Below are 21,728 nucleotides of genomic sequence, written 5' to 3'. Positions count from 1 at the left end.
ATGACTGTTTATTGTGCAGACAACGCTGCTGCCGTCGTTCGACATACAGTCCGTTCTTTTATTCTAGGTTGAATCTTTTATCGTTACTTTCGCATTTTTACAGTGCTGAGTCGATTCAAAAATGGTTTGTTTTGCGTGAACCGCTTCGTCCTCGTCTATACCGAGCTCACAAACTATGGATTCTATTGTGAGAGCCCCGAACAAGATTTTAAGGTACGTTTGGATGTTCCTTCTTCTTTCCGCATCCTTAAAGCCCGTGTCTACAGTAACTCACTATTCTATCCCTGAGGAAATGGAGGAAGGATCCGTGGTTGCAAATCTAGCAACTGATCTCGGTTTGGATGTTAAAACGTTAAACAGACGGAAGATGCGTTTGGACACGATCGCATCTAAAAAATATCTTGACATTAACAAAGAAACCGGAGACCTGTATGTCGTACAAAAGATAGACAGAGAACATCTCTGCAATTCCAAATTAACTTGCTTTCTTAAGCTAGATGCAACAATAGAAAACCCAATGCGAATGTTTAATATCGAAATAGAAATAACTGATATCAACGATAATGCCCCACATTTTAGGAGAGACACGATGCACTTGGATATATCAGAGTCTACTTCAGGTGGGGAGAGGTTTTCTTTAAACAATGCATTCGATCCAGATATCGGAAGCAATTCTGTCAAGTCATATTACTTAAGTGATAGTGCTCATTTCAGCATCGAAATACAGGCAGGGAGAGATGGATCGAAATTTGCCGATTTAATTTTGAAGAAAGCTTTGGATCGTGAAGAGCAAACAGTTCATAATCTGATACTCACTGCTGTGGATGGAGGGGTCCCCGCGCGCTCCGGCACTGCTAGCATTATTGTGCGCGTTCTGGACACTAATGACAACGCCCCTCAGTTCAATAAAGACAGTTATACTATAAATCTAACGGAAAACGCGCCGATCGGAAGTCTTGTGGTGAAATTAAACGCGACAGATAAAGACGAGGGATCAAATTCAGATTTAATTTACTCTTACAGTTTATATACATCAGAAAAAACGCAGCAAACATTCAGTTTAAAATCCTGATAGTGGAAATCAGAGTAAAAAAGAGATGATTAATTATGAGGATTTCAGGATCTATGATATGGAAATTATAGCGACAGATAAAGGAGTTATCCAGTCTCTCTGGAAAGTGTAAAGTTAAGATTTTAATCACAGATATGAATGATAATCATCCTGAAATATCTATAAAATCTTTCTCAAGTCCAGTGAAAGAGGATATATCTGTAAATACAGTAATCGCAGTTGTTAGTGTGAGTGATAAAGACTCAGGAGAAAATGGACAGGTAGATATTCATATTTCTGAGGATTTACCTTTTGCGCTCAAAGAGTCTTCTGATAATTATTATGAATTATTAGTTTCAGAACCGTTAGACCGTGAAAAGGTCCCAGAATATGACATCACTATCACCGTGACTGACAGGGGCCACCCGCCGTTATCTGATAATGAAACTATAACTTTAGAGCTGCTGGACGTTAACGACAACGTTCCTCAGTTCTCACAGTCATTCTACACGATACCTGTGATGGAGAATAACGCGCCTGGAGCTTTACTGAGCTCTTTAACTGCTCTAGACCCGGATCTCCACGAGAATCAGTACCTAGTCTATTTTATCATAGAGAAGGAAATAGCCAACACCTCCATGTCCATGCTGTTCTCCATCAACCCGAGAACGGCAATCTTTCTGGCGCTCAAAGGCGTTTGACTACGAGAGATAGAGAAGGAGTTTCTTTTCCACATCGAGGCCAGAGACTCTGGCGTTCCTCCGCTCAGCAGTAACGTGACCGTTCACATTATTATCATGGATCAGAACGACAACACGCCGCTTATAGTGTCTCCGTGGCGCGCGCACGGCTCGGTGGTGGAGGAGAAGATCCCGAGATCCACCGATAAAGGGACTCTGATCGCCAAAGTCATCGCCATAGACTCCGACTCGGTGCACAACTCTCGAATCTCCTACCAGTTTCTCCACAACACGGACGCCACGTTATTCAGCTTGGATCAATATAACGGAGAGATCCGGACCATGAGAATGTTCAGTTACAGAGACTCGCGCCACCAGCAGCTGGTTGTGATCGCCAAGGACAACGGAGAGCCCGCGCTCTCTGCTACAGTCACCATCAAACTGTCCACGGTGGAGACCGCCCTTAAAACCTATGCTGACCTGACTGAGGTGCCTTTGGGATACGACATCTTCTCGGATTTAAACCTGTATCTGGTGATCGGACTGGGCTCTGTCTCGTTTCTTTTGCTCATCACTATTTTGGTCACCATCGTGCTGAAGTGTCAGAAAACGAAACCCAGCAAAGCGGCTCCTCCGTGCAGGAACAGTGTGATCAGCGAGAGGAACTCCACCATCGCGGACTCCACTCTGGTCTCCAACGATGCCTACTGGTACAGTTTATTTCTAGCAGAGACCAGGAAAGGAAAGCTGGTGGTCAGACAGCCTGTGCCAAAGGGATCGAGGTACATCGTGTCCAGTATACCGAGGAGCACCGGACTGACCGAGACCAGCGACTCAGCCGCTTCTACTCTACAGGTGAGACAATCCACTCAATAATCTGACAGAGATATTCATGATTGTTCACGCAGTTTTTTTTTTTCAGTATATAAAATTAGACCCGGTTCATTCTGCAGGACTTGTCAGGCTGTGAATATGAAAGATACGTCTTCCTCTCCTGTAATTAAATCCTTTTCATTTTATTATCCGTATTTTTAATATTTGAGGCTATTTTTCTCTTGTCACATATTTCCTTGACATCCATTAAAACAGGAAAAAGAACCATAACATAAAATTTACGCGAAAAAAAAAAATATTGTAAGAAATGCTGTTCCTTTCTTTTCTTGTATGCTCCGATCAAACTCACTGAGCGTCGCTGTTCTCTAAGAAAAGACTTTTGGTGATAATCACTTCACCACGACAGATTTGCTAAGGGAGGAAAGCGCACAAAGAGAGCTCCATGACAAGACCTTCATCGTATGTGCCATTCGTTTCTTAGATTTCGTGATCACAAGGAATATAAATATCGAATCACGTGGCAGAATGAAGGGATGCCTAAAGTCAAAGTTTTGGAGGTATGTAATAGTCCTTCTTTTTTTCTCCGCTATTTTGGACACAGCGTCCGCTGTTACACATTATTCCATCCCAGAGGAAATGGACGAAGGCTCTGTTGTCGCTAATTTGGTATCAGATTTGGGACTGGATGTGAAAACGCTAAACAAACGACAAATGCGACTCGATATTAGATCTAACAAAAAATATCTGGATGTCAACAAAGAAACGGGAGAGCTCTTTATTTTAGAAAAGATGGACAGAGAGTATCTCTGCAGTGTTAAAACATCGACGTGTTTTATCAAAATCGAAGTGATACTCGAGAATCCTGTTCGAATGTTTAATATCGAAATTGAAATTACAGATATCAATGATAATGCTCCCAAGTTTTGGAGGGATACGATCCGCTTGGATATATCAGAATCTACATCAGCCGGGGAGAGATTCTCGCTCAGTAATGCGGTGGATCCTGATATTGGACCGAATTCGATTAAAACGTATTTTTTGAGTGAAAGCGAACATTTTGACATTGAAATACAGACAGGAAGAGATGGGTCAAAATTTGCTGATTTAATTCTGAAAAAGCCTTTAGACAGAGAAAAACAGGCTTCACATAATCTGATACTCACTGCTGTGGATGGAGGGGTCCCCGCGCGCTCCGGCACTGCTAGCATTATTGTGCGCGTTCTGGACACTAATGACAACGCCCCTCAGTTCAATAAAGACAGTTATACTATAAATCTAACGGAAAACGCGCCGATCGGAAGTCTTGTGGTCAAAGTAAACGCGACAGATAAAGACGAGGGATCAAATTCAGATTTAATTTACTCTTACAGTTTATATACATCCGAGAAAACGCAGCAAACATTTAGCCTGAATCCTGAAAATGGAGAAATCAGAGTAAAAGAGATGATTAATTATGAGGATTTCAGGATCTATGATATGGAAATTATAGCGACAGATAAAGGAGTTAATAGTCTCTCTGGAAAGTGTAAAGTTAAGATTTTAATCACAGATATGAATGATAATCATCCTGAAATATCTATAAAATCTTTCTCAAGTCCAGTGAAAGAGGATATATCTGTAAATACAGTAATCGCAGTTGTTAGTGTGAGTGATAAAGACTCAGGAGAAAATGGACAGGTAGATATTCATATTTCTGATGAGTTACCTTTTGCGCTCAAAGAGTCTTCTGATAATTATTATGAATTATTAGTTTCAGAACCGTTAGACCGTGAAAAGGTCCCAGAATATGACATCACTATCACCGTGACTGACAGGGGCCACCCGCCGTTATCTGATAATGAAACTATAACTTTAGAGCTGCTGGACGTTAACGACAACGTTCCTCAGTTCTCACAGTCATTCTACACGATACCTGTGATGGAGAATAACGCGCCTGGAGCTTTACTGAGCTCTTTAACTGCTCTAGACCCGGATCTCCACGAGAATCAGTACCTAGTCTATTTTATCATAGAGAAGGAAATAGCCAACACCTCCATGTCCATGCTGTTCTCCATCAACCGGAGAACGGCAATCTTACTGGCGCTAAAGACGTTTGACTACGAGATAGAGAAGGAGTTTCTTTTCCACATCGAGGCCAGAGACTCTGGCGTTCCTCCGCTCAGCAGTAACGTGACCGTTCACATTATTATCATGGATCAGAACGACAACACGCCGCTTATAGTGTCTCCGTGGCGCGCGCGCGGCTCGGTGGTGGAGGAGAAGATCCGAGATCCACCGATAAAGGGACTCTGATCGCCAAAGTCATCGCCATAGACTCCGACTCGGTGCACAACTCTCGAATCTCCTACCAGTTTCTCCACAACACGGACGCCACGTTATTCAGCTTGGATCAATATAACGGAGAGATCCGGACCATGAGAATGTTCAGTTACAGAGACTCGCGCCACCAGCAGCTGGTTGTGATCGCCAAGGACAACGGAGAGCCCGCGCTCTCTGCTACAGTCACCATCAAACTGTCCACGGTGGAGACCGCCCTTAAAACCTATGCTGACCTGACTGAGGTGCCTTTGGGATACGACATCTTCTCGGATTTAAACCTGTATCTGGTGATCGGACTGGGCTCTGTCTCGTTTCTTTTGCTCATCACTATTTTGGTCACCATCGTGCTGAAGTGTCAGAAAACGAAACCCAGCAAAGCGGCTCCTCCGTGCAGGAACAGTGTGATCAGCGAGAGGAACTCCACCATCGCGGACTCCACTCTGGTCTCCAACGATGCCTACTGGTACAGTTTATTTCTAGCAGAGACCAGGAAAGGAAAGCTGGTGGTCAGACAGCCTGTGCCAAAGGGGTCGAGGTACATCGTGTCCAGTATACCGAGGAGCACCGGACTGACCGAGACCAGCGACTCAGCCGCTTCTACTCTACAGGTGAGGACTGCCACATAGTGAATAAGAAACAAAGTTCAAATCTAATCTTATGTATCTTTTCTTCTTCGTGAAGTAAATTATTACGTCAGGTTCAACTTTGCGTATTTGCGTACCTTCTGCTTTCCTTGTACTTTCCAGTAAACCCGCTCAGAAAATAAACAACATTTTGCACCAATTTGCATTGCAATGCAGTTATTTCATGGTTTAGAGATAATTCAGCTGCATTCGATCTCCAAGTCTGTATCTTTTTCAATTAGTACACTTGTTGCTTGCATTAATCACCTGTGTCATAAATCATTTTTATTGGCACACCGTTTTGTAAATTACTCGACTTGCACTTGTCACTTACTTTTGTTTGCATAGCCTATACGAAAAGCTTTATTGTAGGTATTTAGTTTTTAAAAAAAATGATTTTACGTTTTTATTTCATATCTTAACAAACGTAAAAAAAAATTAACACACTTTTCTAATGTTCTATACGCTGCACTCCTAGCTCCTGTGCGCATAGAGTCGCTGTCCATCAAGAAAACACTTCTCTAGTCATACTGCCGTCGTCGCCATTGCCGTTTCTCCGTTTGTCGGCAACATTGCAGTCTTCCTTTCACGCAGGACTATTCGCTCTTTCGTATATTTTTTCCAGTTGCGTTTTCCTGGATGTCGTTGCGCGAATTATTTTCTTGAACCATATCCACGTTGTGTAACTCTTTGGACTTGCTTTTTGCGTGCAATTGCTGGAAAATCAAAACAATGGAACCGAACACACGGCTTCGGTTAAGGTACGTCTCGATCTTCGTATCTTTTGCGGCTCTATTTCAGACCGCATCTGCTGTTACTCACTACACGATTCCGGAGGAGATGGACGAAGGGTCTGTGGTTGCAAATTTGGTGTCTGATTTGGGTTTGGATTTGAGAAGCCTTGGTAAACGTAAAATACGGTTGGATGTCGTCGCAAATAAGAAATATCTTGACGTTAACAAAGATACTGGGGAGCTGTACATTTTAGAAAAGATTGACAGAGAGACTTTGTGCCCAATTAAATCAGTCACAACTTGTCTGCTTAAAGTGGATGCCACATTAGAGAATCCTATTCGAATGTTTAATATTGAACTTGAGATAATGGACATAAATGATAATGCGCCGCGTTTCCGACGAGATACAATGCATTTAGACATATCAGAGGCAACAGCAATAGGGGAGAGGTTTTCCCTCACTAATGCTGTAGACCCTGACACAGGTTCAAATTCGGTAAAGACGTACTATCTAAGTAAAAGCGACCATTTTAGTATTGAGATTCAGACTGGACGAGACGGATCTAAGTTTGCTGATTTAATTCTGAAAAAGTCATTAGACAGAGAAAAACAGGCTTTACATAATCTGATACTCACTGCTGTGGATGGAGGGGTCCCCGCGCGCTCCGGCACTGCTAGCATTATTGTGCGCGTTCTGGACACTAATGACAACGCCCCTCAGTTCAATAAAGACAGTTATACTATAAATCTAACGGAAAACGCGCCGATCGGAAGTCTTGTGGTGAAATTAAACGCGACAGATGACGATGAAGGAACGAATTCCGATATATTTTACTCTTTTAGTCTGTATACATCAGAAAAAACGCAGCAAACATTCAGCCTGAATCCTGACACTGGAGAAATCAGAGTAAAAGAGATGATTAATTATGAGGATTTCAGGATCTATGATATGGAAATTATAGCGACGGATAAAGGAGTTAATAGTCTCTCTGGAAAGTGTAAAGTTAAGATTTTAATCACAGATATGAATGATAATCATCCTGAAATATCTATAAAATCTTTCTCAAGTCCAGTGAAAGAGGATATATCTGTAAATACAGTAATCGCAGTTGTTAGTGTGAGTGATAAAGACTCAGGAGAAAATGGACAGGTAGATATTCATATTTCTGAGGATTTACCTTTTGCGCTCAAAGAGTCTTCTGATAATTATTATGAATTATTAGTTTCAGAACCGTTAGACCGTGAAAAGGTCCCAGAATATGACATCACTATCACCGTGACTGACAGGGGCCACCCGCCGTTATCTGATAATGAAACTATAACTTTAGAGCTGCTGGACGTTAACGACAACGTTCCTCAGTTCTCACAGTCATTCTACACGATACCTGTGATGGAGAATAACGCGCCTGGAGCTTTACTGAGCTCTTTAACTGCTCTAGACCCGGATCTCCACGAGAATCAGTACCTAGTCTATTTTATCATAGAGAAGGAAATAGCCAACACCTCCATGTCCATGCTGTTCTCCATCAACCCGGAGAACGGCAATCTTTCTCGGCGCTAAAGACGTTTGACTACGAGATAGAGAAGGAGTTTCTTTTCCACATCGAGGCCAGAGACTCTGGCGTTCCTCCGCTCAGCAGTAACGTGACCGTTCACATTATTATCATGGATCAGAACGACAACACGCCGATTATAGTGTCTCCGTGCGCGCGCGCGGCTCGGTGGTGGAGGAGAAGATCCGAGATCCACCGATAAAGGGACTCTGATCGCCAAAGTCATCGCCATAGACTCCGACTCGGTGCACAACTCTCGAATCTCCTACCAGTTTCTCCACAACACCGACGCCACGTTATTCAGCTTGGATCAATATAACGGAGAGATCCGGACCATGAGGATGTTCAGTTACAGAGACTCGCGCCACCAGCAGCTGGTTGTGATCGCCAAGGACAACGGAGAGCCCGCGCTCTCTGCTACAGTCACCATCAAACTGTCCACGGTGGAGACCGCCCTTAAGACCTATGCTGACCTGACTGAGGTGCCTTTGGGATACGACATCTTCTCGGATTTAAACCTGTATCTGGTGATCGGACTGGGCTCTGTCTCGTTTCTTTTGCTCATCACTATTTTGGTCACCATCGTGCTGAAGTGTCAGAAAACGAAACCCAGCAAAGCGGCTCCTCCGTGCAGGAACAGTGTGATCAGCGAGAGGAACTCCACCATCGCGGACTCCACTCTGGTCTCCAACGATGCCTACTGGTACAGTTTATTTCTAGCAGAGACCAGGAAAGGAAAGCTGGTGGTCAGACAGCCTGTGCCAAAGGGATCGAGGTACATCGTGTCCAGTATACCGAGGAGCACAGGACTGACCGAGACCAGCGACTCAGCTGCTTCTACTCTACAGGTGAGAAACTCCCCCTTATGAACTTTACAACAAAGCATCCTTCTTTATGGTTATATGTATTAATTATTATTATTTTGCTCCGCGTATTTCGGGCATTCTTAATTTTCTTAAACTCGCTTTGCAATCTCATAAAAAAAAATAACAAAACACTTGTGTTAAAATAAACATTTTGTGGCTAAAAACACATTTAAAAAGAATGTATTAAACATGCGCCATGTGTCGCTGTTCACCAACAAAAACGTAAGACTTACGTTTTCAGCCGCCATGACGCATCATCGGTATGAGACGTGCGTTTCATTTTAGTCTCGGAGGCGATGCTGTTGTAGTTCGTGTTGTGCTAGAATACGATTGGCGTTTGTGGTCAGATGAATCTATGGACTGGCAATAATCACCCATTGACTTTTGTCTCGTAACTTTATGTGGATTTGTAGCTGTATTTTAACACTACCTGTCACTATGGATAGATGCGCTGCTGTGATCGCTTATGAAAAGAGGTACGTGTTCATCTTCCTCCTCCTCCCTGCGATCTTTGGCGTTGCGTCTGCCGTCACGCATTACTCTATTCCCGAAGAAATGGTTGCCGGATCAGTTGTGGCTAATCTAGCCGCGGATTTAGGGTTAGACTTAAAAACGTTAACCAAACGACGGATACGATTAGATGTCATCAGTAACAGGAAATACTTGGACATTAACAAAGAAACCGGAGATCTTTATATAGCAGAGAAAATAGATCGAGAATATCTGTGCAACTTCAAGACATCATCTTGTTTTTTAAAGATGGATGTGACCGTTGATAACCCTGAGAGAATATTTAATATCGAGCTTGAAATACTGGATATTAATGACAATGCGCCGCACTTCAGGAGGGATACAATGCACCTTGATATTTCTGAATCTACCCCGGTTGGCGAACGATTTTCTCTGAATAATGCTGTAGATCAAGACTTTGGCACAAATTCGATTAAGACGTACTATCTGACTGAAAGCGACCATTTTGATATTGACACACAGTCTGGAAGGGACGGGTCGAAATTTACGAATTTAGTTTTAAAAAAGGCGTTAGACCGCGAAAAACAAGCGTCACATAATCTGATACTCACTGCTGTGGATGGAGGGGTGCCCGCGCGCTCTGGCACTGCTAGCATTATTGTGCGCGTGTTAGATGTGAATGACAACGCCCCGAAATTTGATAAAGACAGTTATACCATTAACCTGACAGAAAATTCTCCGATTGGAAGTCTTGTAGTGAAATTAAATGCATCAGACTTAGACGAGGGTTCAAATTCAGATGTAGTTTATGCATTCAGCCTGTATACCTCTGAAAAAACACAACAAACCTTTAGTTTAAATCCTGAGAGTGGTGAAATTAGAGTTAGAGAAATTGTCAGTTATGAGGATTTTAAGATTTATGATATGGAGGTTATTGCTACTGATAAGGGGGCAAATCCCTTATCTGGACAATGTAAACTGACTATATTAATAAATGATATGAATGATAATCATCCTGAAATATCTATAAAATCTTTCTCAAGTCCAGTGAAAGAGGATATATCTGTAAATACAGTAATCGCAGTTGTTAGTGTGAGTGATAAAGACTCAGGAGAAAATGGACAGGTAGATATTCATATTTCTGATGAGTTACCTTTTGTGCTCAAAGAGTCTTCTGATAATTATTATGAATTATTAGTTTCAGAACCGTTAGACCGTGAAAAGGTCCCAGAATATGACATCACTATCACCGTGACTGACAGGGGCCACCCGCCGTTATCTGATAATGAAACTATAACTTTAGAGCTGCTGGACGTTAACGACAACGTTCCTCAGTTCTCACAGTCATTCTACACGATACCTGTGATGGAGAATAACGCGCCTGGAGCTTTACTGAGCTCTTTAACTGCTCTAGACCCGGATCTCCACGAGAATCAGTACCTAGTCTATTTTATCATAGAGAAGGAAATAGCCAACACCTCCATGTCCATGCTGTTCTCCATCAACCCGAGAACGGCAATCTTTCGCGCTAAAGGCGTTTGACTACGAGATAGAGAAGGAGTTTCTTTTCCACATCGAGGCCAGAGACTCTGGCGTTCCTCCGCTCAGCAGTAACGTGACCGTTCACATTATTATCATGGATCAGAACGACAACACGCCGCTTATAGTGTCTCCGTGCGCGCGCGCGCGCTCGGTGGTGGAGGAGAAGATCCCGAGATCCACCGATAAAGGGACTCTGATCGCCAAAGTCATCGCCATAGACTCCGACTCGGTGCACAACTCTCGAATCTCCTACCAGTTTCTCCACAACACGGACGCCACGTTATTCAGCTTGGATCAATATAACGGAGAGATCCGGACCATGAGATGTTCAGTTACAGAGACTCGCGCCACCAGCAGCTGGTTGTGATCGCCAAGGACAACGGAGAGCCCGCGCTCTCTGCTACAGTCACCATCAAACTGTCCACGGTGGAGACCGCCCTTAAGACCTATGCTGACCTGACTGAGGTGCCTTTGGGATACGACATCTTCTCGGATTTAAACCTGTATCTGGTGATCGGACTGGGCTCTGTCTCGTTTCTTTTGCTCATCACTATTTTGGTCACCATCGTGCTGAAGTGTCAGAAAACGAAACCCAGCAAAGCGGCTCCTCCGTGCAGGAACAGTGTGATCAGCGAGAGGAACTCCACCATCGCGGACTCCACTCTGGTCTCCAACGATGCCTACTGGTACAGTTTATTTCTAGCAGAGACCAGGAAAGGAAAGCTGGTGGTCAGACAGCCTGTGCCAAAGGGGTCGAGGTACATCGTGTCCAGTATACCGAGGAGCACCGGACTGACCGAGACCAGCGACTCAGCTGCTTCTACTCTACAGGTAACATAAACTTCATAAAAATACATTTGAATTTTAAGTTCAGTATTTGAAAAAAAAAACCTAAAAACCTAGTGCTCTGTTTCAATTCGTTGTCGTTCTCTTTTTTTAGCAGATTCATTTCCGCTCTGAACTCATAAAAATAATTTAGGAGTGTTATTTTAATGTATTTTATATATTTGTGGTAATTCTTCAAAACATGCGCAATGGGTCGCTGTGCCCCAACAAAAACCACGTTTTACATTTATTTATTTATTTTGTAGTCGCCATGACAGTTCATGCTCGCCACAGGGAGACTTTATAAACGTGTGCGGGCATGTAAATGCTTCTGCTCGCTTTCTGCGTCGAATAACACCGGGACACTTCTGTAGAACGCAGGTGGAAACTAAGTCAATATTGGAAGCTGCTGAATATACTGTATTTGCCGTTATTATTGTTAAGGACAGCTGTGTTTTCGGCGCGCAAAGACAACAAGCTGAAAAGACGGAATGGATGCGCAACCTACAATGGCGAAGTATGTTGCAACATTACTTCTGCTTTCGGCACTGGTTTACACGGCGTCTTCTGTTACCCATTACTCTATTCCGGAGGAGATGGAGGTAGGCTCCGTGGTGGCGAATTTGGCTGCAGATTTAGGAATCGATCTGCAAACGTTAGGAAGACGAAAAATCAGGTTAGATATTCTTGCAAATAAGAAATACCTGGACGTGAACAAAGACAGCGGGGACCTGTTTATTTTGGAGCGCATTGATAGAGAGTATCTTTGCACGTCAAAAACGGTTTGTTATTTAAAAATGGAAGTCATACTTGAGAACCCAGTTCGCATATTTAACATTGAATTGGAAATAATGGACATTAACGACAATGCGCCGTACTTTCGTAGAGATACGATTAATTTAGACGTCTCTGAATCTACCGCTGTTGGCGAGAGGTTTTCTCTAAGTAATGCGGTTGACCCTGATATTGGTTCAAATTCCATTAAAGGTTATCATTTGAGTGAGAGTACAAACTTTGATATCGAAATACAGACAGGAAGGGATGGTTCAAAATTTGCGGATTTAATATTGAAAAAAGCTCTAGATCGCGAGGAGCAGTCCATTCATAATCTGATACTCACTGCTGTGGATGGAGGGGTCCCCGCGCGCTCCGGCACTGCTAGCATTATTGTGCGCGTTCTGGACACTAATGACAACGCCCCTCAGTTCAATAAAGACAGTTATACTATAAATCTAACGGAAAACGCGCCGATCGGAAGTCTTGTGGTGAAATTAAACGCGACAGATAGAGATGAAGGCTCCAATTCAGATATAACTTATTCTTTTAGTCTGTATACATCTGAAAAAACACAAGCAGCATTTGAATTAAAGCCTGACACTGGTGAAATCAGAGTAAAAGAGATGATTAATTATGAGGATTTCAGGATCTATGATATGGAAATAATAGCAACAGATAAAGGAGTTAATAGTCTCTCTGGAAAGTGTAAAGTTAAGATTTTAATCACAGATATGAATGACAATCATCCTGAAATATCTATAAAATCTTTCTCAAGTCCAGTGAAAGAGGATATATCTGTAAATACAGTAATCGCAGTTGTTAGTGTGAGTGATAAAGACTCAGGAGAAAATGGAGAGGTAGATATTCATATTTCTGATGAGTTACCTTTTGCGCTCAAAGAGTCTTCTGATAATTATTATGAATTATTAGTTTCAGAACCGTTAGACCGTGAAAAGGTCCCAGAATATGACATCACTATCACCGTGACTGACAGGGGCCACCCGCCGTTATCTGATAATGAAACTATAACTTTAGAGCTGCTGGACGTTAACGACAACGTTCCTCAGTTCTCACAGTCATTCTACACGATACCTGTGATGGAGAATAACGCGCCTGGAGCTTTACTGAGCTCTTTAACTGCTCTAGACCCGGATCTCCACGAGAATCAGTACCTAGTCTATTTTATCATAGAGAAGGAAATAGCCAACACCTCCATGTCCATGCTGTTCTCCATCAACCCGGAGAACGGCAATCTTCTGGCGCTCAAGACGTTTGACTACGAGATAGAGAAGGAGTTTCTTTTCCACATCGAGGCCAGAGACTCTGGCGTTCCTCCGCTCAGCAGTAACGTGACCGTTCACATTATTATCATGGATCAGAACGACAACACGCCGCTTATAGTGTCTCCGTGGCGCGCGCGCGGCGCCGGTGGTGGAGGAGAAGATCCCGAGATCCACCGATAAAGGGACTCTGATCGCCAAAGTCATCGCCATAGACTCGACTCGGTGCACAACTCTCGAATCTCCTACCAGTTTCTCCACAACACGGACGCCACGTTATTCAGCTTGGATCAATATAACGGAGAGATCCGGACCATGAGAATGTTCAGTTACAGAGACTCGCGCCACCAGCAGCTGGTTGTGATCGCCAAGGACAACGGAGAGCCCGCGCTCTCTGCTACAGTCACCATCAAACTGTCCACGGTGGAGACCGCCCTTAAGACCTACGCTGACCTGACTGAGGTGCCTTTGGGATCGACATCTTCTCGGATTTAAACCTGTATCTGGTGATCGGACTGGGCTCTGTCTCGTTTCTTTTGCTCATCACTATTTTGGTCACCATCGTGCTGAAGTGTCAGAAAACGAAACCCAGCAAAGCGGCTCCTCCGTGCAGGAACAGTGTGATCAGCGAGAGGAACTCCACCATCGCGGACTCCACTCTGGTCTCCAACGATGCCTACTGGTACAGTTTATTTCTAGCAGAGACCAGGAAAGGAAAGCTGGTGGTCAGACAGCCTGTGCCAAAGGGATCGAGGTACATCGTGTCCAGTATACCGAGGAGCACCGGACTGACCGAGACCAGCGACTCAGCTGCTTCTACTCTACAGGTAGGTTCATAAACGTCAACAGGGGAATCAGTTCTTCAATGAAGCTGAACAACAGTTTATACAGTTTGGCTTTTCAGGCCCAGACTGACATGCTCTGACATGCTTATATTCATCTTCTGCCTTTTAAAGTGCACATTCACATTATATTTTCCAAGTTTCTCATCTTGTAAAGTTCCAAAGGGATACGTTGTACATATACTCTCAGCTGAGCCAGCTGCCACAGCGAAAGAGATCGTCTGTGTGTGTCTTGGAGAAAAAAAAGCATGTTGCGTGACGGGTTGCTTCTCCCTCAGAACTGGTTGACCTATTTTTCTGACCTGCTGTTGCTTTTTATCCTGCAGTTCTGGTGTTCGTAAGGCCATGTTTGGAGAAATTTCTGCTTTAGTATCTTTGTTTGTCTTACATATTTCAAACATTTATTTAACACGCACAAACACACAAATCAATCTATAGTGACCCCACAAATATTTGCATAGTTCAGTGAAACTTTGGCAGTTGCTGCTTGGTTTGCATAAACAAATGATTGTTGTTTTATATTTTTAATATTTTTTTTATATTTTAAGGTGTGGCTTAAGTATCCAAAGATATTTGTATTCCACTGTGTTTCTTAGCACTGGCATAAATCCCTTCCAGTATCAATTGTCGTCTGACATACAATTTTTTAAATTTATTTTCCATATATTTAGTAATTACGGATAATGTTTTTTTTACTGACATGCTGAACTTGATTAAGCACGTGCTGTGTTTATTTGTATGATCATGATTTTTTTTCTTTAGCATTCGTTTAACTCGTCTGTTAGAGAATGTTACCTGAAGGACAGGTAAGTCATTGAAAGACAAAATGAAAAAGTCTTTAACTTTTCCTATTTTTTTTTTGCAGGCTTTATTTTTCATGCATTATTTTTCGATGTATTTCAAACTGTCTCTCCTCTCATTCTCTCATTATTAGTGAATTGTATATGCATATGCAGTTTGTTTTGCCATGTTATGCATTAACTTTTTTTCGCATTGTGTCACAGGTCACCTGGAGTCCCTGCAATTCAGACAACATGTGTAAAGAGAGGACAACAGAACATTTGACCTTTTCTTGATTTGTTAGTTTACTGTAGATCCCAAAACAACAACAACAAAATGTTTAGACTGGGATAAATATACATAAAGATCAATGTGAATTGAGGTTGTGTTGACAGAAAAGTGTTATATTAAAATGTATGTCTCTGTTTTTGTTTCCGTTTTAAAGTACTCAAAATGAACGAGGTCCCTTCTCCCGCCGGAGGTATGCAGCCCTGACTTCACCATTCTCTCGATTTCTGGAGCGCCTGATCCCAGGGCCCATTGACTTTTACTCAAATATATGTGACTGTGTTTCTCTTTGTGGTTGGTGGTTTTTGTCAGTGGAGTTTGCCTTGTCCTGTTGTAGGAGGAGCCAAGGAGCCAATTTATACAACTGAATTCAAATCAGTTTTGTTCAGTTTAGATGCAGATAAATGCTTCAACAGGTCAACATCAACACTCAGTTTGACATTTCACTTGGTCTTCTGAGCTTTTTTAGATGTACAGGCTGCTAGATTTAAACTTCGCAGTCTTTCGCTACTTTGTGGAACTCCTTAAATCTGCTGTTTTTCTTCAGTACAAATCGTGTCATGCAGCCTCACAAACCCCACCTTTTATAGACACCTGTGACCAGCAGAAATAATCATTACTCTGATTCTCTGTGGTTTGATTGACGGTGGCTGGGGGTGAAAGTGTTGCTCATATATAAATTTGTCCCTGCCAAAATACATTGCTAAATCAGTTAAAGTTCATCCAGAAGTAAAAATGGATTATTTACTCACCCTCATGTCTTTTCAAAAGGATTTTGTAGGAGGATGTTAATGCTGCAAAGAATGGGGCCTGTCAAATTGCCCTCAAAATATAAAAAAACAAGTGATTCTTATATTTAAATGTTATTGATAGTTTTCATTCACTACCATAGTCTGGGAAAAAAAAACATATTTTTTCCATATATGAAAAGGTCAAAGTTTTGACATGACAGATGGGTTAGTAAATGGCGGGTTAATAATGCTCTTTTAAACAATGATTAGGAAGATCGTTTCTAGAATATGGCTCTAGTGCATGATCTGGTTTTTAATGGTATACATACTGACTGTTCATCTACTAAACATCATTGAGCTCCTCAGCCTGTTTGTTGGATGGTTTGTCTACATGTGTGTTTGAATGGTTGGTGAATTGACCGGTGGATTCCAATTTCACATACTGGTTCTGTTGAATTTCTCTTCACAAATGAATCAGAGCGATGCGAAACAAGTTACAACCACCCAGTTTTCAGCTCGCTGCCCTTCCATCACCCCAACCACCCTCACCTGATATCTGAGCATGGTTCTCATTGATCAACCCACCCCCCGTCACCTGTCAATCAAACCAAGGTTCCACCTTCCTCTTTTGCCTGAAGCCTTTTAAGTGACAGGCCTTGGTTGCATGAGATGTTCAGATTCTGGCCTCTCACTGAGTGAGCAATATCTGAAATCTAGTCTCTTACGTCCGTTTTTTCTTTCTCGTTGACAGGCATCCACCACCACGAGCAGCAGTTCCACCTGAGGATCCTCCCAAACATCTTTCCAGAGCGACGTATGAAAAACGTTCCATCAACCTGCATGTCTTTCCAGCTGCGTCCGTCATATTCCCCTGCAACATGAAACAGATGAAACCAACCCTGAACGATGCCTACATCTTCACATCAGTGTTCGGAGAGTTTGCCCAGGTTTTACCAGAGGAATGACGAAGATCTCTAAGAGATACTCTTAAACCAGACCGGTCAAGATTGGATTTGGACTGAATCTGTGAGCACACACACACACACACACACACACAGGCATATCTTCAAACAGCACAGCTCATGTCTTTATCAAAGAAACCAGTATGCTTGTGTTTGCATGGTTAGATTTCCACGTTGTATCTTCGTTATATTTAGTGACTGGTATAGACATTGGGGAGAGAACTTATTAACAGAAAATTCTCATATGAACTGGTGTGGACACTGAATTGCAAAAAAAAGCCATTCTTAATCAGTAGATGCTAATGATAAATGGGATTTTTTTTGCAATCTGAATGATATTAAACAAGCACAAAGAGGATTGAATGATTCAGCCATGTTGAGAGATGGAGTGTGGAGCTTTTGCTTGACTGAACCTGGACACTGAAAGCTTCTCTTTCCCTACAATGGATGTATAAAGCCTTTCTTATGTGTTTTCTTGGATCTCATGCAGACTTCTATCAGAATATTGCAAGTATTATCCAGTATATCCAGAAGAGGCCACAGCAAATTCGATTTGTTGTGCCGTATAGTCTTTGCTTATTTCTGTGGTGTTGTATTACGTCTGTATTGCTGTTAGTGTCTGTATTTTTACATTTCAGTATGTAAAGAATCAAGTTGAATCTTAAGCACCGATCTGACTCAGATAGTGTTGAGCGTCATTGTAGTCACGATCTCTCTTCATTTGATCATAGAGTTTAGCGGGGGCTCTAAAATCACTATTAGGCCTGTCACGATAAAAACGTTTTGTTGTGCAATATATCGCCCCCTAAATAATTGCGATAAGCGACATCAGTGCCATTTATAAGACCGTTTTGTGCCAATGAATGTATAATCATAATAAAACAGTATAATAATGCAGGGCCTACACACTTTCAATTGACAACAGATATTTAATTCTTAAACATTTAGACCATGAAAACAAAGTATCAAAACATTAGATACCTCGTGACGACACCAAGTTATGTACGAAAAGCTGCAAAAAAAATAACAGGCAATATATTGCATCGCCAAAAATGATTGAGGTCTTGTACATATATTGTACGATAAGTCGATATATTGATTATCGCGACAGGCTTAATCACAAGGACTGCTTCCTCTGTGGTGTCTGGTGACATTCATGAATGCTCAAACGCAGACACAGCACGGTGACGTCATAGTGCAGACATCTGAAGGTCGCAGTGGTTTCTAGGATTCATTGAGTAGCCTCTCCCTGATGCCCACGATTTCTGACTCCGATAAAAAAGCCACTTCTGATAGAGACTGTTAAACAGCGAGTCTGTTCATTTTGTCCTTTATAGAAACATCACGATATTTCAGAGACGAAGACTTGCATCAACCAACGGATTTCATTAAATCTTTGAAATAAGGCTAAATGTAAAGAGCACTCGAGGTGACAAGAAAATATGAGAACCGCAAATGTTTACTTATCAACTGTATAACTATCTAATATTATAAAATGTGTTTAATATTCATGGAAATGCTTTAGGAAATGCGAAAATGCATTGCTTTGTGCATTTGAAATGCACTAGCCAAATATTTTTTTCTCTCTTTTTTTTGTTCTTTATTTTTAATATCTTCATCTTTTATTCCTGATGTTAACATTATGTTTTAATATTAATGCATAGATATAAACTTTCATATTGCTGCTTTTTTTATTGTTGAAATTTTGTATTTGCTGGCTATATGAGTTGTGCAATATATGGACGTCGATATTTTATTTCAGTGAACAATATGGTATTTTTCTGATATTTTCCAGCCTTTCTGCAGTGTCATTTATTCCTAACTTCCTGAGGGTATGGCAGTTTTCCCAGACAGGTCAAAAGGTCAGGGTGTCGCGGGGTCGGTTCAGTGACCGGCTCATTTTGGAATATACAGCGTTTATATTTTGTCAGAGCGTTGCGACAGCGCAGTACAAAGTACATCTGCAAAACAAATGCTGGGTGTTTACATGTGGAATTTTAAACAGGAAGTGATAACTAGCTGCCACAGAGGATTGCCTAATGCTCTGACGCGAACAGTGCTGTAAGATAACATGTGAGAAGATCAAATTTTAGGAGAAATATTAAGGTTCAATATGTCTATTGGTGTGAGCAGCAGTAAGTAGGTCACTCGTCTCTCACTGAACAGAAATGCGGCTAGAATTATTTTACCCAAAAGCCTAATTTTGTGGTTTAAAAATGGAGCACCTATATACAGCATTGCCCTGTAGTCTCGTATATTTCTATTTCGATTCCCCTGCCGTCCAATAAATCTCTCTACAGTTAAGCAAATGTTTTTCCGTTTCATTTTCATTAAAGCAGACAAACTGCTTGCTTAAATCTGAAAACATCCACGATCTTGCCATAGAGAAACTACCAGACCCTCTTTGCTCGTACGAATCTACTGATGTATCCGTACTGCCTATTTACAACAGATGAAAGCTTCATTGAAAACAGTGTGTTTTCTGTCACTCTCCATGTAATTCAGAAGTACGTAACATGTGATGGGACGTTGCGTTTGTAATATGATTTCAGGTTTTAAATGACTTCTCAGTATGTGAGTAGCAATCTGCCTGTAGCCGAGTCGAACACATGCATTGGAGTAAAAAATAAAAACATGTTGTTTGTACAGTATACTTTTATGATTATCTTTTAAATAGGAAAGTGTTTGACTTATTCACCTTCTGACCATCAGTGATGCAATCAAAGTGACGTTAATTTTCTTTCTCTGCATGATTATCATTTGTTTGGGTTTGGCTCATGTCATCTACAGCTTTTGTTTGGGTGGGAAAAGACGATATCATGATGTAATGCGTTGAAGAAAATAAGGCAGACCACATTTCATACCTGCCTTTTGATGTTTAGATGTAAAACCGCACTTGATTATTATCACATACTCTTTTTTTTTCTGTTAATTCTAACGAATGTTAAATAGAAATAATAAAGCGTTAACCACTGGCCTGGCTGGCTTACTGCCTGGTTCTGGTTCTGTGATGTGGGTCAGAACGATATGAAAAAAATTTAACCGCTCTTTGCTTCTCTTTTCCTCCTGACCCAGATTTCTCTCATCCTGCCTTACAGCACAGAGAGTGAGAGAGAGACTGCAGCAGCGCTATTAAAATCTGCTGCGGCAGACACACACACACACGCACACACATTTACTTTTCATTTGTCATACACATTTGTCCCCAGCAGTTTATCATAAATCTCCAACACACACACACACACACACACACACACACACACATATTCCTGGTGCCAGGCCTTCTCTAAACCACAATAACTGTCACCATCTAAACAACCATGCTTTCCTGAAGCACTGCAGAGAAAAAAGGCCTCAATCTGAGAAATCCAACCGACTGCTGGTTTCTAGGCAACGGGAGCCTGTCTCTATAGCGACCGAATAAAAGACAGAAGGTGGAAGGTGGGTTAAACAGGAGGGAAGCATACATGGGATTGTAATACAAATGTAAAATATGTTTATATATGTTTATAAATTAATAAACTAAATAGCAGTCTTATTGCTGAGATTTGTTTTGTGGGCGATGGATTTATTAGGTCTTCCTTAGGTCTCCCCAAACCCATCCTTTCATTCTGGCGTTCCTCTGGGGATCCTATGTTCAGCATCACGGACAGCAACCCTCCTGTCCCAATGTCCGTTGCCACGGTAACGAGGGGGAAGGGGTGCGTGATGCTGCAGCCTGTAATTTGATGCACAGACAAGAGGCTCAACTCGACAGATCTGGGGATCCCGTATTGCTGCGCCGTCCTTGTCAAACACGCACACTGTAAACACACATGATACGTGTATAATAATCTACGACGGCCTTTTTATGATATGAGAACGATGCGAGGACGTGCGATTGCTGAGTATATTTCTATGTCTACCTCCACAGAGCACGTCCGTGGAAGAAAAAAAAAAGGCTCGAGATGCGTAATCACTTCGCTCTGCCCCCTGGTGTCTTGTCTGATATGAAATTTGTGCAGATTGTAAGCAGCTGTGGTGGGAGGGGGAGCAGAACAAAAGAGACGGGTGGGGCCGAGTTTGTCACGTGGTTTGTGTAAGTGAACCACAAGGTGTCACTGCTCACCATGCAGCCAGACACCACAACACTGCCTTCTTGTAAATTCTAGCTCTTTTATTCGACTAAAGCATGATAAATCATAATGTAAATGCGTATTTCAAGAAAGTAAGATTTTTAAAAAAATCTACAAGGACACATATATACATATCATTATATAACCAAAGATAATATATATATATATATATATATATATATATATATATATATATATATATATATATATATATATATATATATATATAGTTGTGTAATGAAAAAATAATAATAAAAAAAAAAAAATATATATATATTATATATATATATATATATATATATATATATATATATATATATATATATATATATATATATATATATATATATATTTTTTTTTTTTTTTTTTATATTATTATTATTATATATTTTATATTATTATATATATATTTTTTTCATTACATAACTAGAAGCTGCACTGTGATGGAAGTACAC

The 21,728-nt window shown here is 41.5% G+C and overlaps 1 protein-coding gene and 2 pseudogenes across 1 annotated transcript; all 3 read left to right on the top strand.

Moving 5' to 3' along the window:
- The first annotated feature begins 219 nt into the window (after window positions 1-219).
- Window positions 220-2,607, top strand: LOC122358210 (annotated as a pseudogene).
- Window positions 2,608-3,090: 483 nt separating this feature from the next.
- On the top strand, window positions 3,091-20,132 carry LOC122358209 (protocadherin Fat 4). Its single transcript, XM_043257998.1, is given in 8 exon segments — window positions 3,091-4,825; window positions 4,828-5,492; window positions 5,986-5,990; window positions 6,269-7,790; window positions 7,793-7,943; window positions 7,946-7,975; window positions 7,978-8,642; window positions 16,948-20,132. Coding segments are annotated over 8 exon segments (4,806 nt in total). The 3' UTR covers window positions 16,981-20,132.
- On the top strand, window positions 8,666-15,616 carry LOC122357657 (annotated as a pseudogene).
- Window positions 20,133-21,728: the final 1,596 nt, after the last annotated feature.

This window comes from Puntigrus tetrazona, chromosome 14 (assembly GCF_018831695.1).
Source record: "Puntigrus tetrazona isolate hp1 chromosome 14, ASM1883169v1, whole genome shotgun sequence".
In the NCBI taxonomy this organism is placed as follows: domain Eukaryota; kingdom Metazoa; phylum Chordata; class Actinopteri; order Cypriniformes; family Cyprinidae; genus Puntigrus; species Puntigrus tetrazona.
The sequence above is the reverse complement of the archived record's forward strand: the minus strand, read 5'-3'. Positions and strand labels throughout refer to the sequence as shown.